This window comes from Podarcis tiliguerta (assembly GCF_965153285.1).
Source record: "Podarcis tiliguerta genome assembly, chromosome: 4".
NCBI classification, from domain to species: domain Eukaryota; kingdom Metazoa; phylum Chordata; class Lepidosauria; order Squamata; family Lacertidae; genus Podarcis; species Podarcis tiliguerta.
The window spans coordinates 20,722,517-20,739,185 of NC_139537.1; the positions used below are offsets into that span (position 1 = coordinate 20,722,517).

At 46.0% G+C, this 16,669-nt stretch overlaps 2 protein-coding genes across 2 annotated transcripts in view; one reads left to right on the forward strand and one right to left on the reverse strand.

Annotated features, from left to right (window-relative positions):
- The window catches only part of GUCY1A2 (guanylate cyclase 1 soluble subunit alpha 2), a 150,435-nt gene extending 143,396 nt beyond the window's left edge, over nt 1-7,039 (reverse strand). The window contains exon 1 of the mRNA XM_083436409.1: nt 6,375-7,039. Within this exon, the coding sequence (XP_083292535.1) occupies nt 6,375-6,683 (309 nt within the window). The 5' untranslated portion in view covers nt 6,684-7,039. The remainder of the gene's footprint in view (nt 1-6,374) is intronic.
- The window catches only part of AASDHPPT (aminoadipate-semialdehyde dehydrogenase-phosphopantetheinyl transferase), a 536,215-nt gene that overhangs the window by 272,980 nt on the left and 246,566 nt on the right, over nt 1-16,669 (forward strand). The window lies entirely within an intron of this gene.

The window sequence follows — 16,669 nt, forward strand, 5'->3', positions numbered from 1 at the left end:
TTGGTCCACCTAGCTTGGAATTTCTCAAACTTGGGTCTCCCAACTGTTTTTGGACTACAGTTCCCATCATCCCTGGCCACTGGTCCTACTAGCTAGGGATGATGGGAGTTGCAGTCCTAAAACAGCTGGAGGCACAAGTTTGGGAAACCCTGATCTAGCTCAATATTGCCAACACAGACTGACAGTAACTCTTCAGGGTTCTGGTTGGAGAGTCTCTCCCGGTCCTTCCAGGGATTGAATCTGGGACTTTCTGCATGCAAAATAGGTGCTCTACCACTGGGCTATAGACCCAGTAAACTCTATCATGCCAAACTGAGAGGTGATGTGGCGTAGCATCTAAGAGGCTGAGCAAAAAATCAAGAATCCCCCAGCTCATATCTGTGCTCTGCAATAAACACTCTTGTCTTTGACTGGACACACTCTCTGCCTCCCCCACCCCCTTTTTAATATGGGGCATAATAATACTGACGAACCTTATGACAATATAAAAACGTTAAATATTAAATATTGTTATTGAATGTACTGTGAAGAAGTGGAGGCAGGGATGCATGCAAAGCACCTTTTCAGCAGTAGATCTGCTGTGATAATTACTAAAGTAACTTGAAAACCAAAGCAACAAGTAGTCTGTTGGCTCAGCCATGATCTGAAAAATTAACTTACAAATGTATAATCCTCCAAGTGGCAGGGCATGGGGGATGGACAGCCCAGAATGGTCAGAAGGAGCATTCCCCTTAATGTGTGTTTGTTTCCTCAGATTAACAGTGGCCAATAAATATTCTTTTATGGTCTGAATATCTGGACCTACCTTTTAAGCTATCTCATTATGGGAGGGTTAATGATGCATCAAAATGTGAAAATATAACTGTTAAAATCTGAAGCAGTGCCAGCTCTGGATGATCTTGGAGTGGGGAGGGGAATACAACAATGCACTTCATCAGATCACTTTGAAACATACCGTACGAGAGTTATGAAAATTATGTCACTATCTTATTAGATAGATAAAATATACCGCAGGCTAGCTGGGATGTCTTTGGTTAATTTTGACATCATAGCACCAACTGTTAGGTCTGCTTACTAAAAAAAAGGGGGGGGGGGAGTTGGAAACCAACGAAAGAAAATGCTAGTTAAACAAACTGTACTACAGTTAACCATGTAATATACTGATAAATCTCTTCACCTATATCCAGCCCAGTGCTCGTTTGCTTTATCCACTGTTGTCACGATGAATAAAAAGGATGTCAAAAGCAAGGGTGAACCATAGCAATTGACAGACCAATAAATCATGAGCTCAGATAGAGATCTTTTTTCCCCCAAAAAATGGGAAGGTGGCACACAGACAATAGATTGCCCAGTGATTCCTATCATTTACCAACTATAATTTGACTAGAACCGAACAAACCACCTGCTACAAGTGGAATGACAACTGCAGCATGTTTTATATTGCAATCTCCACCTCCAACAACTGAATAGATCATTAACTCTAGCTGTAATAGTATAGGTGGAACTGTTTACCCCTTCTTGCGGGGGGGGGGGGAGTTCTGATTCCTAATATCTAGAAATCAGCAATCATCTTTTGCAGGACCACAGTCTACACAGGATTATTCCAGTTCCCTAGCATCAAAATTCTGCATGACCAACTGCCTTGATTTTTTTCCCCTACGCCTGTCGAAACCTATTTATCAAAAATCAGTATTGTACGCTGCAATCCTAAACACTGGGTGCAAATGCCCTGAACTGGAGGGAGAAAGGGGAGAGAATAAAGATAATCTAATTTACTGCACTCCTGCCTGACATCAGAAATTATGGTTAAGCTACCAACTTGTTCACTCTGGCTTCTGACACAGTACAAGGATCTCCTACGGCTCCTGTCCAAGGTTAAGACTGAGATTTGAGTGCTTTCAGCATTTCATTAACTCCAAAACAAACTATTTCAGCACAGATAAAAAGAGTAAAATTTAGCCGGTGCTTTCAGGACACTGCAACAGCATTTCAACGAACGCTTGTCATTTACAGCAAAAATTGTTCTTTATTACATCCAGTAATGTGAAAGCTCTATGCCAGTGGGAATGAGGGAGCAGAGACGCACACCTGCATTTTTAGACACAACTTATGAAGATGCCAAATATATATACCCCAAAGTTGTGCTGATTGATGAAGTGTAAAAAGCAACGACAGTGATGAACTCAATTCACTGATTTCAAGATGGTGTCAATTCCACCCTTAATATTTTGCACGCTTTGTAAAATGGCACAAAAGAGCTCCCACAAAACAGATCAGAGTGGAGGAAGAAGGTGCTCCATGGTTTGCTACCATGGCTAAACTGCATTCATCCTAAGCACCTCTTTCCCAATAATCTCTCCACCAATTTTAGCTTCTCTCCACAGCACTGAGAAACAAGAGAGGCATTGCAGTTGCTCTAAAACAACGCTGGTAAGTTCTAGATGTCCATCAAGCCAAACAAACGGGGCTAACAGGTAGAATACGAAGTGTCCCCCAACTAAAGGCAGATTTCACTTTCACCACAATAGTGACCCAACAGCGCCGATTTATTATTCCCCATCAGAGGGAAAGGCAATGATTCACTTCTATGAGAGCATGTAAAGGGGGAAACGAAGGGATGCAATTAGAGGCTAACTGCACCCCTGTCCCTGCTAATCACAAACATACAGCTCAGTTGGCAGATGACTTGCTTTGAATGAAAATGGTCCCAGGTTCAAGCTGATGGGGAACATACTGGGCTAGGTGGACTTGGTATAAGGCAAGCAAGACTCCATAGCCCGTGACAGAAAGTGACAGTATGTTGGGAACTATCTTTTATATGAGAGGCTCTATTCTAGGGCTGAGTTCTAGCACTGAAAACAATTTATGGACCTGAGTGCTGGTGAGCTATTGCAGACACTGGCATACAGGTGTCATAAGTAAACCTGCTTCCATCATTTTATATTTAGCTATTATTTCGGTATAGATTTCGAGCAGAGATGCAGCATGAAGATAGGGAGATTAACCTTTTCCCCCCATCAAGTGTTTCCCCACTTCCAATCACTCCCACAAGCTGTTTTCACCCCTGCAGAGCATATAGAAGTTTCTCGAGAGTCTGTCACGCTCTAGTGTGACCAAGAAAGAGAGCTCGGGTTTGGAAAAGTAAAGCATTGCAACTTGGAACAAAGCTGTGGTGGGGGCAAACTCCACACATGGTGCTTTAGTTATTATCACTGATCACAAACCGCAACAAGGGACACAACCACCATAATGATTGGGTTTTTGCTAGTCCTATATATAAATGGCAAACTCGTTCTCCGCAAGGGTCCTTAACAAGACAGAACAGCGCCATCCACATGCAGGAGAGAAGTATCAGTATGCTTGGGGAAACCGTAAGGGTTGCAGCAAAGCATAAGCTCTTTAGAGGGAAAACCCTATGATGGAGGACACCCCAAAACAGCCCAATGCAGACTGAACATGATCAGAGGGTGTGGGAAAGGGGAGAACGGGATGGAATATCTTGGAACCCGAACAGGAGCATTCCAATATTTTACTGCAGATACCAGTTGCGTTTTCTAATTCCAAACCATTGATTTGTTACCTCCAGCCTCCCTGGGAAATGCCCCAGTTTCCAGTGCTGCTGAAACACGTGGCTCCTTTCCTTCCTGAAACACTGTAAACAGGAGATAGGGTTCTTTTTTCCCCTTCAGATTTTTCCTTTCAATGCTCAGGACAATGGGAGCCTTAGAAGGTGTACTGTACCCAAGATAAGTGGTCAGTTCATTGTTTTCTGATTGGATTCTCAGCAGCAGTCTTTGAAACTCAGCACATGGGTCCACCTGACATGCACAGAAGTAACTAGGAGCAACAGCTAATAACAGTAGGAAACTTCGGAGGCTTTTCCTCTAAAGGGGCCCAAAATTGTAGGAGCTGAAGTCAAACAGCAAAGCAATCATCACCGGCAGAAATAAGAGCAGCTTCTCGGCACAGATGAGAATCTTCACAAGCAGCCAGTGCAGAACACTGGAGTGCAAGAGGCTAAGCATTGAGAGCCTGGCTACACCTTACACATTAATCCATGTAACCAAATGACAGCTGCCCATTTCTTTTTAAAGGAAATGACATTTTGGGAATCCAGCGGGATTCAAGCTGCAAAAGCAGCCTCGTTTGAGGAAGGGGGTGTTTAGATCGGAGAAGCGACACACATTCCTTTCCTTTGCTCCAAATTGCCCAAAATGACTTCTCCTGGGGGGTGGACCATCAAAATCCTCATGCTCAGGTCCTGCTTGCCAGTTTTCCCATAGGCATCTGGGAGGCCACTGTGAGAACAGGATGCTGGACTAGAAGGGCAGTTGGCCTGATCCAGCAGGCTCCTTCTTAGGTTCTTAATTCGGGTATTTGTGTTTGCATGTTACATATACATCTAAAACACCCACACAGGAAGCATGCTGAGTCAGACCAATGGTCCACCCAGCTCAATAATGTCTACTCTGATTGACAGTAGTTCTCCAAGTCTTCAGACAGGTGATATTCCCAGCTCTACCTGGGGATTCCAGGGATTGAACCTGGGAGATCCTGCATGTGAGGAAAGATCTTAACGCTGAGTTACGTGGCCCTTTCCTAAGTCCTAAGTCATCACCAGCATTTAGGAGAGTAACAGAGGAACCCAGAGCTGGGAAAGCGGGGAAATGTTGGGTTTAGGAGAAACTCTGACCATAGGATCTGGAAATAAAGGGACAGTGATTTGATGATGGAAGCAAAGAGAATATCTAAGGATAACCAGAAACTGAAATACATTAGTGACAGAAAAGGTGTCACAGAGGAAGCGTCCAACAGTTATTGCGATACGGACTGTGTAAGAAGTGTAAAGAAGATCAACAGGGAGCTTGGCAAGTGACGGATGAGTAAGGGAGAATTCAGAAGAATTAGATCTTACCTCCAAATCTCTTCTTTTGAATCATGCCCTAGAGCCTCGGACACGTTAAAAGGAAATACAGAAGGAGGGGGATGCAAAGCATTATTGGTGGCGGAGACTGCAGGTGAAACATTGCCCAGGTGAAACTTTGCAGATTAAAAAAAAGGAACAATTTAAAGCATGCAGATGCTTGGGCGATAAGACATGTTTGCATCCAAACCACTACATATGGATTCAGGTACCATAAGAAGCAAGGAAGGTGAGGCAACTGACAAAGGCGGCAAGGCACTTGACCCAAACGCTCGTTGGAAAGCTCTTATGGCTTGCACACAAGAGAACGTAAAAAGAACCACAGCGGCCAGCCAGGAGCCCAGAGAGAGATAGGAAGCTGCCTTATGTACCAAGTCAGACCCTCACTCCATCTAGCTCAATATTGCCTACACTGACCAGGGTTTCAAGTAGGAATCTCTCCCACGAGATGCCAGGGATTGTACCTAGGAAACTTCTGCATGCAAGATGGATGCTGTACCATTGATCTAAGGTCCTTCCCCTAAGGCCATGAAGACAATAGAGCTCTTTGGCCAATGCCCCTCCATAGCTACCGGCATTTATCCAAGGAACCTAGATGTACCAGATGCACGGCTGGGCATCACTCATCCCTTTCAACGGGACTGATGGGAGAACTTCGGGTGGACTGTGTACCACGCTAAGAACAGGGGAGAGAAGACACCACAGGACGGGGAGCTATCCGAATTTTCTGCCTTAGGCACCTAAATATCATGGGCTGATTCTGTGCATAACGGTACAGTAACTCCTCTTGCAGTCCGATTCTCCGTTATGGTGGCTTAGGAAACGCTAAACGCAGCGGATTTCCCACGCTTTCAGCACAAGCTGCAGCGAGAGAAGCCAGAAGAGGAGACCCAGATCATGGCTGAGGATCTCGAACCAGGATAGCGGAACCAGACAACGACACTCGATTTATGTAGGTGAAGCAAGGAGGAGAGGCGCCGGCTGTGGGATGTTACCAGGATGAGACAGGACGACGCGGAGCAGAAACCGGACCGGGAAGGGGAAGGGTGGCTATACAGCAAAGTTACGCCAAGGCGGGGACCGGGAGCAGAGGGAGACACTCCGGAGCAGACGGCACCGCGCTTTCAAACCGCGGGTCAGCGGTTGTGCGCGCGGTTTTCCCCAGCAAACGCGTAAGGCGGGACCCGAACGCAGGCGAGAGACGGAGGGCCGCTCCGCGCGTTGCGAAAACCTCTCTACCCGGCAAGCAGAACAGAACGCGCAACCCGCGTGCAGAGCGTCGCGTGTGATGGCGGCGACACGCGCGTCTGGTGTCGCCCGGAGGTTTTGCTGGATTTCGACCCCTTCCCTTTCTGCGGCCGCCTTTGCCTGCGCAACCCTTCCTTTCCCTGCGTTGCATGCATCGAGACCGCCCCTGCACCTGATGGCGGCCCGGACGCGGCGCAATTACCGTGGGGGCGGTGAGGCGGCTGATGCTCTCGCCCAGCGAGTCCAGGTTGACCCTCCTCCGGCGAGGAGCTCTCCGGGAGCCCGAGGGGGCTGCCGAGACCGCGGCTGGCCCCGCCGCCGCCGCCGCTGCCTCTAACGGGGGGGCTGTGGCGGCGACGGGGGTGGTGGCCCCGGACTGCGAAGGGGGGCTCCGGCTGCCGTTCCACAGCAGCCTGGCCACGGGACATTCGCCTTCCTCCTCCGGGCTGGTCTCCAGGTAGTCCGAGCCGAGCGAGCTGAAGGATTCCGACGAGATCTTGCGCCGTGACATGCTGCGTGGCGTCTGCTCCTGCCGCTTGACCAGGGGGGCATCAGATGGCGAGCAGCTCCGGCGAGGCGCGGCGGCAGCGGCCGCGGCCAGGGAGTCCCGCAGGGATGGCGATCGCGCGGGTGGTCATTGCTCGGGAGGGCGCCGAGATCCCTCTCTCGCTGCCCCTGCCTGCCTTCCTCGCTCGCGTCCACATGCGCTGCCTTGCTTGCAGCCGGGAGGATTTAAAGGAGACGCCTCCGTCCGCCGCCCACCTCCTCCTCCTGCGTGGATCTGACAACCGCCCCCCACTCGCCCGCCCGCCCGCCCGCCCCTCTCCTCTTGCCGCGCCGCCGCCGCCGCTGCCTTCCTCGCTCGCTCCTCCTCCTCTCGCCTCCGACGGCGTCACGTGCGCGCAACGCGGAAGGCGCGCCTCGCCCATCGCCAGATTTAAACGAGGACGCGGGGGAAAGCATGCCATGGCAGGACCCTGGCAATCTCAGTTTAGTATTGCTTCCCAGCTGATGCTCGGATTCCGCATTTCCACATCTCTTTGGGTTTTTTATTTTTTGGAAAAAGCAAGAACCCAGCCCCAAAGCAAAGGGGAGCGGGTGCCAGAAAGGACCCAGCCCTAAAGCAAAGGGGAGCGGGTGGGATACCAAGTCCCTCTAGTTTCAAGATTGTCCGCGCTGGCTGGTAGCGGCTCTCCAAAGCAGCCCGGGGTTTACGCACGAGGCAATCGAGCAGGACCGGCCCAAGAGGTTTTCGCACCTGAGAGGAAAAGCGAAATTGGTGGCACCGCCCCTTGCCTGGGAAGAAAGGGCGACTGAAGATCTCCATTAGGAATGAGAGGGGAATAAGGATCTACATTATGGGGAATACGTGTGGGAGGCAAGGGTGCCAATTTGAGTAATGGTAATAATAATAATAATAATAATAATAATAATAATAATAATAATAATAATAATTTATTCCCTGCCCATCTGGCTGGGCTTCCCCAGCCACTCTGGGTGGCTTCCAATCAAATATTAAAATACAGTAATACATCAAACATTAAAAGCTTCCCTAAACAGGGCTGCCTTCAGATGTCATGGGGCGTAATCTGAACATTCCATTTCACATCTAAAATCTCAAACTGAAGTCCAGACCATCTAGCCCATCTAGCCCGGCATTGTCTAGTCTGACTGGCAGCAGCCCTTCTGCCTGCTACCTGAGCTTTCATCTCTAGAGGTTTCAGGTGTTGGATATCACATCTTACACATGCAAAGCAGATGCGTCTTCACCCTCATTGTTCAGCCCGGACACTGAGGGCCTTCTGGTGGTTCCCTCCCTGCCAAAAGTGAGGTTACAGGGAACCAGACAGAGGACCTTCTCGGTAGTGGCGCCCACCCTATGGAATGCCCTCCCATCAGATGTCAAGGAAATAAACAACTATCTGGCTTTTGGAAGACATCTGAAGACAGCTCTGTTTGGGGAAGTTTTTAATGTTTGATGGTTTATTGTGCTTTTAATTCTGTTGGGAGCAGCCCAGAGTGGCTGGGGAAACCCAGCCAGATGGGCGAGATATAAATATTATTATTATTATTATTCAGCATCTCTGAAATATATTATCTTCCACTGTGGGTTAAACCACAGAGCCTAGGACTTGCCCATCAGAAGGTTGGCGGTTCAAATCCCTGTGATGGGGTGAGCTTCCGTTGCTCGGTCCCTGCTCCTGCCAACCTAGCAGTTTGAAAGCACGTCAAAGTGCAAGTAGATAAATAGGTACCGCTCCAGCGGAAAGGTAAACGGCGTTTCTGTGCGCTGCTCTGATTCACCAGAAGTGGCTTAGTCATGCTGGCCACATGACCCGGAAGCTGTATGCTGGCTCCCTCGGCCAATAAAGCGAGATGAGTGCCACAACCCCAGAGTCGTCTGTGACTGGACCTAATGGTCAAGGGTCCCTTTACCTAATGTGCCATGTCACATCCGGCAATCTTGATGTTCAAGTGGCATGAATGGGCTTGTCACACCACCACAGAGAACTTTCACATCACTTCAGACACAGGGCTTTACAATGGATGCAGCCAAGGTTCTCGCATTCAGCTACCACCAGTCAAATGATATCCCTTGGTGCCTGGGAGATGGATATGGGAATTGACTTCACTGTGTTTGTTGTGAGTCAAAGTGATATTTAAAAAGCCATGTGTGGTTGTTCATCTATGACATGATGCAAGTCATCACTTAATGCTGCAGTAATTGAATAAGGAATGTACATGTGTGAATTGGCCCCTAACCCCAACCTAATCTATCTACATTAGGGTAGCTCACCCTTTCTCTCTTATTTTGGGCTGCATTAATATTTGACCAACATTCCAGGGGTGGGGGGCATATACCAGCAGTGAGTGTAGCTGCTCCATACTAGCTCACAGATGCCCTCATGTGACATACACAAGCATTCAACACTTCTCTGCTGATCTGTGTAGATTATGATGGCAATGATGAACTGTTGAACTTATTGGTAGTTCGCTACACAAAAAGGACCCAAGTAAGTTACAAAAATGTTTAAGAGAATAAAGCATGAATAAAGAATAAAGAATAATAATAATAATAGCATAATAATAACAGTTTTTTGGGGAAAATCCACAGGCAACAGACAACCAAAGGGAGCAAATATTTTGGCAGCAACAAACAATAAAAGCCAATGACTCATAGTCCTTCAAACACCAAAAGGAAAGAGGAAAGTTGGTGGTGAATGATGTTTGTGATGGCGCCTGGTGGGGAGAGCAGTCCACGGATGAGGGACCACCATTGCAAAAGGCCCTCAGGTCAGTTGACGTTGGGACTTATGAGCCAACACTGAAGCTACCAGAAAAATTGCGGGGGGGGGGGCAAATGGGGTCAACCACCGATTGTCTACCTGGTTGGCATGGGCTCTATGTGTTGGTGTTGCTAACATGTTCCGAGTAGACAAATCCACACTGATAAGTGGATCTGAGTTCCCTTGCAGTCAATGCGCAAGTACAAAAAGCAGAAACACTAAGCAGTGGCATATTCTGTTAAGTTGTGGGTGAACATATCAGGCGACACAGCGATTCTTCAAACAGCTCTTGTTTATTCACAGGTCAGAACAGAACAGAACTGAAGGGTTCAGCCAGCCTGCTTATATAGAGCTCCACAAGAACGCAACAGTAACCACTTTCTGTAACTATCCAATCACTGAACGTCACTTTCAATCCCTTATTTGCATATGTGGACCTGAGTGAAAACTATCTACAGTATCCCCTTGCTGGCTCAGGGTGAGAACTTCAGTACATAACATATTCCATAAGGAAAGGTTAGAAAATTTGGGTCTTCCTAATTTGGTGGGAAAAGCAACTAATCATGGCAGGCGTCATGGAGGTTTGTACAATCATGTGCGGAGTAGAGAAGGCTAATATACAACTACATTTTTTCTCTCTCCTTCCCTCATAACATTCAGACCTGTGGGGCTATTCAGAGAAACGTCCTTCCCGTTTTAATTAATGTTTTCTTTCCATATTTTAATATTTTAGTTGTATACCGTTTGAACTTGCTGTGAACTGCCCAGGGGGCTTTGTCAACTGAGTGGCCGACAAATGTTCTGAATAAATAAAATAAAGTTATTGGCAGGAGATTCAAGGCAGGCAAAAGGAGGCAACACATGTAATTAATTTATGGCACTGGCTGTCACAAGATGAGCTGGTGGCCACTAGATTAAATGGCTTTAAAAGGGGACTGGAGAAATTTATATACGGTAAGTCTATCTATGGCTGTTAGTCGTGAGTCTGCTGAGTTTGCAAAAATTGGCATTGAATAATTTGTTTTATATCATCATTATTACATTGGTTGCCCCCTGTTCACCAGGATGGGTTACAACAATATGTCATTCAGAATGAAGAACAGTTAAAGACTATCGCATGAATAGGGTGGGTCTTGAAAACACACACCTCAGGTGTCAAACATCAGTGTGAAAAGGTGCGTCTTCAGCATTCTCTGGAAGCTGTATAGTGAAGAAGTCAGAGAATGATACTCTTAATCTCGGGGTCATGGGTTCGAACTTCACATCCGGCAAAAGATTCCTGCATTGCAGGGGGGTTTAACTAGATGACCCTTGTGGTCCCTTCCAATTCTATGAGACACCTCTGTACATTGCTTTGTTAACTTTTTGTTGTGGAGCGTTTTATGAACCTGCAAATGAATGAATGACAAAAGCAAATGAAATGAAAGGACGACTCTATGCAATTCAGAGTACCTCTGAATACCAGTTTGTGGCAAACCCACAAGCCTCTCCCATGACTGCTATCCTGCAGGACAGCAGCCATGGAAGATTCTTGTGTGTTTCAGTGGTTGGCCACTATGGGAAACACGATGCTTGTGTTGTGTTAGGAGATGGGGGCATCATGCAGGCATCAGGCAGGCCCCCAGCTGGCTCCAGCCACTGGCCGGCAGCTGGTCTCCCTTGGAACAGCATCAAACAGCAACACGAGCCTCCGATACATTTAGAGACCCGTGCACACTCTGTCAGCAGAGTGTGTAAATCTCCTCACAGCAGAAGAGGCAGACAGAGAAATGTATAAGCATAATGTACAGCATTTTATTCAGCATAGTTCAGGAACAAAGGAAAACATGTCTGCTTCCCTTCGTCTCCAGCAAAACAGCAGTAACACAAAACCTATATACAAATGGAAGCTCCCAGCAGATCTGTGCTGGAAGTAAACAGGCATGTGACATCCAACAGTCATGCCTGTACCCTTTTAACTATATCCTAACAACTTAGACGAGGAGTGGGGGAACTTTGGCCTTCCATATGTTGCTCAACTATATCTCCCATAAGCCCTAGCAAGCATGGCTGGTGGGCAGGGGTCAAAGGCACCAAGGTACCCAATTTCAAGCACTTATATAACACCAGTGGCAGGTTACCGGCAGAGTAGGCACTGGCCTATGGGGGGTCCCAGAGCTTTTAGGAGCCCCACAACAACAGATCAAAATAATATTGATTTGATCTTGAAAGGAAATGCCAAAAATGTATTAGGTGATAATTTGTGAGCCCCCCCCCCAAACCTGGAGATTTTGACTGCCTAGGGGCCTCCACAGGGTTTAATCCAGAACTGCACAACACCCTGTGGATAGATAACGGTAATAGTCACCAATTCTCTTAACACCCAAAGCCATCTTAAATATATTTGTGTGGCATCTCCGTTCCCCCACACTGTGCATTTCCCAACAGCCGTGGGCATCTTCTTACAAAAGTACATGTGCAAATGGTTTGAGGTTCAGCAAACCATTAGGACATGACAATCAAATAACGCATTTCACAGGAGGCAGCGATGCTAACGGCTGCAGGTATTACTTGACTATTTATAGATTAATAATGTTAGTTAATTAGCAGGACTAAAGTGCCGCTGTGGCTAAGGGAAAAAGCTGTGAACCGCAAACCCACCAGCTCCCATCTCACCTTGACCATCGATCTACTAGGAAGCTTTAAGCAAACTGCTCCCACTCAGATTCATTCTCCCCACCCCAACCTGCAATATTGGGGGGGGGGGGCTGACCTACCTTGCAGGATTGTTTAATGATTACTGAGGCAATAGATGTGGAGTTGTCTGAGCACTCCAAAGCATTGCATACATAAATACTGTTATTGCTAATCATATTATTATTGCTGTTGAACACAGTCCAAAGCATTACATAAGCTTAGCTCAGCTGGTTAGAGCATGGTGCTGGTAGCACTAAGGATGCAGGTTCACAAGAACTCCAATAATAATAATAATAATAATAATAATAATAATAATAATTAGTAGCAGCAGCTGCAGCAGCAATATTACATTTACGAATCACTTCCTGTTAAGCATCTCAAAGCATATTCACCTTACAATAAAAACCAAGGGTTTTCAATGCTAGTCATACTCAGAGTAGAGCTATTGCAGTTAATTGACATGAATAGCTTAGGCTCGTTCAATTCAAAGGGTCTACTCTGAGTAAGACACAACCCTATATACAAAACATATTTAATGTTTAATAAAAGTTAAACCTGGGATAGCTCAGTCAGTAGAGCATGAGACTCTTAATCTCCGGTTCATGGGTTCAAGCCCCACGTTGTGTGAAAAATTCCTGCATCGCAGGGGGTTGGACTAGATCAGGGGTCAGCAAACTTTTTCAGCAGGGGGCTGGTCCACTCTCCCTCAGACCATGTGGTGGACTGGACTATATTTTGGAAAAAAATATGAACAAATTCCTATGCCCCACAAAGAACCCAGAGATGCATTTTAAATAGAAGGACACATTCTACTCATGTAAAAACACGCTGATTCCCAGACCATCTGCAGGCTGGATTTAGAAGGTGATTGGGCTGGATCCGGCCCCCGGGGCTAAGTTTGCCTACCCATGAACTAGATGATCCTTGTGGACCTTTCCAACGCTACAGTTCTATGATTCTATGATTATTGGACCATATGCAGCGAGAGGACAGGAAGTATAATCCATCAAAATCCCGTGGTAATATATAGAATGACTTTTTGGACTATAATATAGGACCATTATTTGAGCCACAAGAACGGTGTTGTTGGTGTGTTGTGTTGTTGTAAGTGTGATATAAAAAATTTTGCGGGGAGGAATTTAAAAAATAATAGTCAAACCATCACAGATATAAAACAATTAAAACGAAAAAATGAAAACAATTACATATATAAGAACAGTCAGGTATATAAAATGATATTTAAAATAAAATAAAATTGAATGCCAAATAGGGTATAAATCTTCACTTTGAAGTCTTCTTGAAGGTCGTCAACATGCACCAAAAAGACAATAAAAACAGCACCTGCCTGATATGTAACAGGATTCTGACTCCTCCTAGTTTGACTTACCAGAAGCAAAGGAAAGGGGAGAGAACAGAGGATTGTAACAAAATGCGACTCAGACAGCATGGCAGCAATGCTCCTTTCAAGAAGAGAATTGAATGCTGAGCAGTGCTTTGAAAGAGGATGACACCTTTAAAAACAATGAAAGGCAATCTTTCCAAATCCTCAGCCCTTTTCCTTTTCAACCCAGCCTACGCTTTCCTTTTTCAACCTCTTCCCAGCGGCTCATGGAAGTTGTGCTGACAACATCACATATTCCATCAAAGCCCCCACAGCCCCTAGAACACCTTTGGCTAATGTGATGCTTTAATTAGGGTTGCCAGAGGAAGAAAGGGGAAGGGATGGCAGATGGCGAGAAGCGTCACTTCGACGATTATTTGCTGAGAATAGAAACGAAAGCTCAAAAGCACATCCATTCACTCCAGCGCTGTTGGGGTGGGGGTGGGGGGGGCTTATGGTCAGAAAGCGGCATTAAAAAACCACAACTTTAATGTAAGATTTCTAGCATGCTGGCTAGAAAGACTGTCCACTTTTCATAGATGGAGGGCGAGTAGTTTTGATTTCAGTTTTTTGATTCAGATGGAGACAGAAGCAGTTCGCCAGAGAGCATGGAGCTGCTATACTAGCTTCTCAGAAGGTGGGTCGTTGTTATTTACTGGGAGGCGTAAGGAGAGGGGCAAGGCAACAGGGAGGTCAGCATGGTGCAAACACTGGCAGGAGATAATCCAGCACACCATGCAAATCCCCCTCTCCCTCTCTCAGCAACCCACCTTTTCGGAAGCTAACACAGTTCTACTGCATTAAGCGAGCCGCTTCTGACAAACATACATTTGTCCTTATTTAAGGGAATCGTAGAATTGTAGGGTTGCAAAGGACCCTCTGCAATGCAAGAATCTCAACATGTGGTCTCCCATCCAATTTGAAACCATACTGGGCCCTGCTTAGCTTAGAAAATGTGCTAGCAGTATTATTGTTGCACCACTAGGTGGTGGAAAAACATGGGATCAGTCCATATTTCTAAATTTGCTTCTATCCATGTAAATTAGCACATGCAATTTCTCTCTCACTTTCTCTCTCTCTCTCTCTCTCTCTCTCTCTCTGGTGAGGAATAACTGGCCACCCCAGAAAACCTCACGTTTTGCAGAAGTACCAAAATATTTAAGAGGGGAAAATCTGGGTTGGGGGGGGGGGCACCACATAAAATTTAGTGTGTAGAGTGGCCCCAAAATGCTGCCTGGGGGAAGAATCATAGAATCATAGAGTTGGAAGAGACCACAAGGGCCATCGAGTCCAACCCCCTGCCAAGCAGGAAATACCATCAGAGCACTCCTGACATATGGTTGTCAAGCCTCTGCTTAAAGACCTCCAAAGAAGGAGACTCCACCACACTCCTTGGCAGCAAATTCCACTGTCGAACAGCTCTTACTGTCAGAAAGTTCTTCCTAATGCTTAGGTGGAATCTTCTTTCTTGTAGTTTGGATCCATTGCTCCGTGTCCGCTTCTCTGGAGCAGCAGAAAACAACCTTTCTCCCTCCTCTATGTGACATCCTTTTATATATTTGAACATGGCTATCATATCACCCCTTAACCTCCTCTTCTCCAGGCTAAACATGCCCAGCTCCCTTAGCCGTTCCTCATAAGGCATCGTTTCCAGGCCTTTGACCATTTTGGCTGCCCTCCTCTGGACACGTTCCAGTTTGTCAGTGTCCAGGAAACCGAAGGAGACAGGAAACCGATTGAGCAGGGAAATAATATATATTGTTATAAGTATGGAGTATTGGGTGCGGGCCAGCACTATAAAACACTGGTTGCTTTGCCATTTTCGTTGCCAACCTTCAAGTCTCCTCTCCGACTTACTTAAGGACTCTTATAAATCCAGATGGTTCCAACACTTACACAGCAAAATCATATCTATTGGTATTGACTTCCAACACTTGTATAATTCAAGTGAGCAATATATTTATCGCAATATTCAAACCAGATTAAGGGCCATTGAAAAACAAAACATTCAGTCAGCTGTAAATAAAATTTGCTTCCCCACGTTCTATGGTTTAAATACAACAGATAACAGGGTCACTTATATCTCAAAATTAATAATTCCAGTCCAATGCTTTATGATAGCCTGACTGAACATTTTCCCTTCAGCTTTTGTCAAGGGCAGATATTTAAACATCCCCAGAAATGACAGACATTGTGGATGTTCTTTGAATGTGCTGGACATTGTCTACTGTCTGTTGTACAACCACCTACACTAACATGTACGTCACCCTTTTTTGGGTAGTCTAACATCACAACCCATTGAAAATATCAGATTCTTTCTATCTGACATTAACCTGGAAGTAACTGCAAGGGTGGCTGAGTTTTTGTGCGCAGAAGTGGCGCCTCTAGATGCAGCCTTTCGGGGTACGTACAGACCCTTGGAACAAATTAACTTCGTATCTGCAGGGTCCACTGTATATATTTTACATGGCTGGTTTTTTTGCATATATTTAAAAATTTTATATATGGATGCTTTATGATGTTTTATGGTGGACACAACTAAACGACTAAACAACAATAACAACATTTATAATGCCTAATAAAGCTTTGGTGAAGTAAGTAAGTATTGTTATGAGTTCAGAGGAGAGAGTAGGTTGTATGCCAAAACCCTTCTAACTCCTGGATCTACCAAGTGTTAAAACGGGTAGGAAACCAAAGGCCCAGGGGCCGGATGCGGCCCAATCGCCTTCTCAAGCCGGCCAACGGACAGTCCGGGAATCAGCATGTTTTTACATGAGTAGAATGTGTCCTTTTATTTAAAATGCATCTCTGGGTTATTTGTAGGGCCTGCCTGGTGTTTTTACATGAGTAGAATGTGTGCTTTTATTTAAAATGCATCTCTGGGTTTTTTGTGGGGCATAGGAATTCGTTCATATTTTTTGCCAAAATATAGTCCGGCCCACTACATGGTCTGAGGGACAGTGGACCGGTCCACGGCTGAAAAGGGTTGCTGACCCCTGTGTTAAAATATAAGCCAGGCTACTTCTTGTTGAGGTGATGGCCTGGGTGATGGGCTATTAAGGGAACAAAGAAGGGGTGCTGAGAAAGACGGCAAATGGTTAGTTAGAATTAAGACAAAACCAGGGTTGAGAAGAGAGAATTTGGAGTGATATG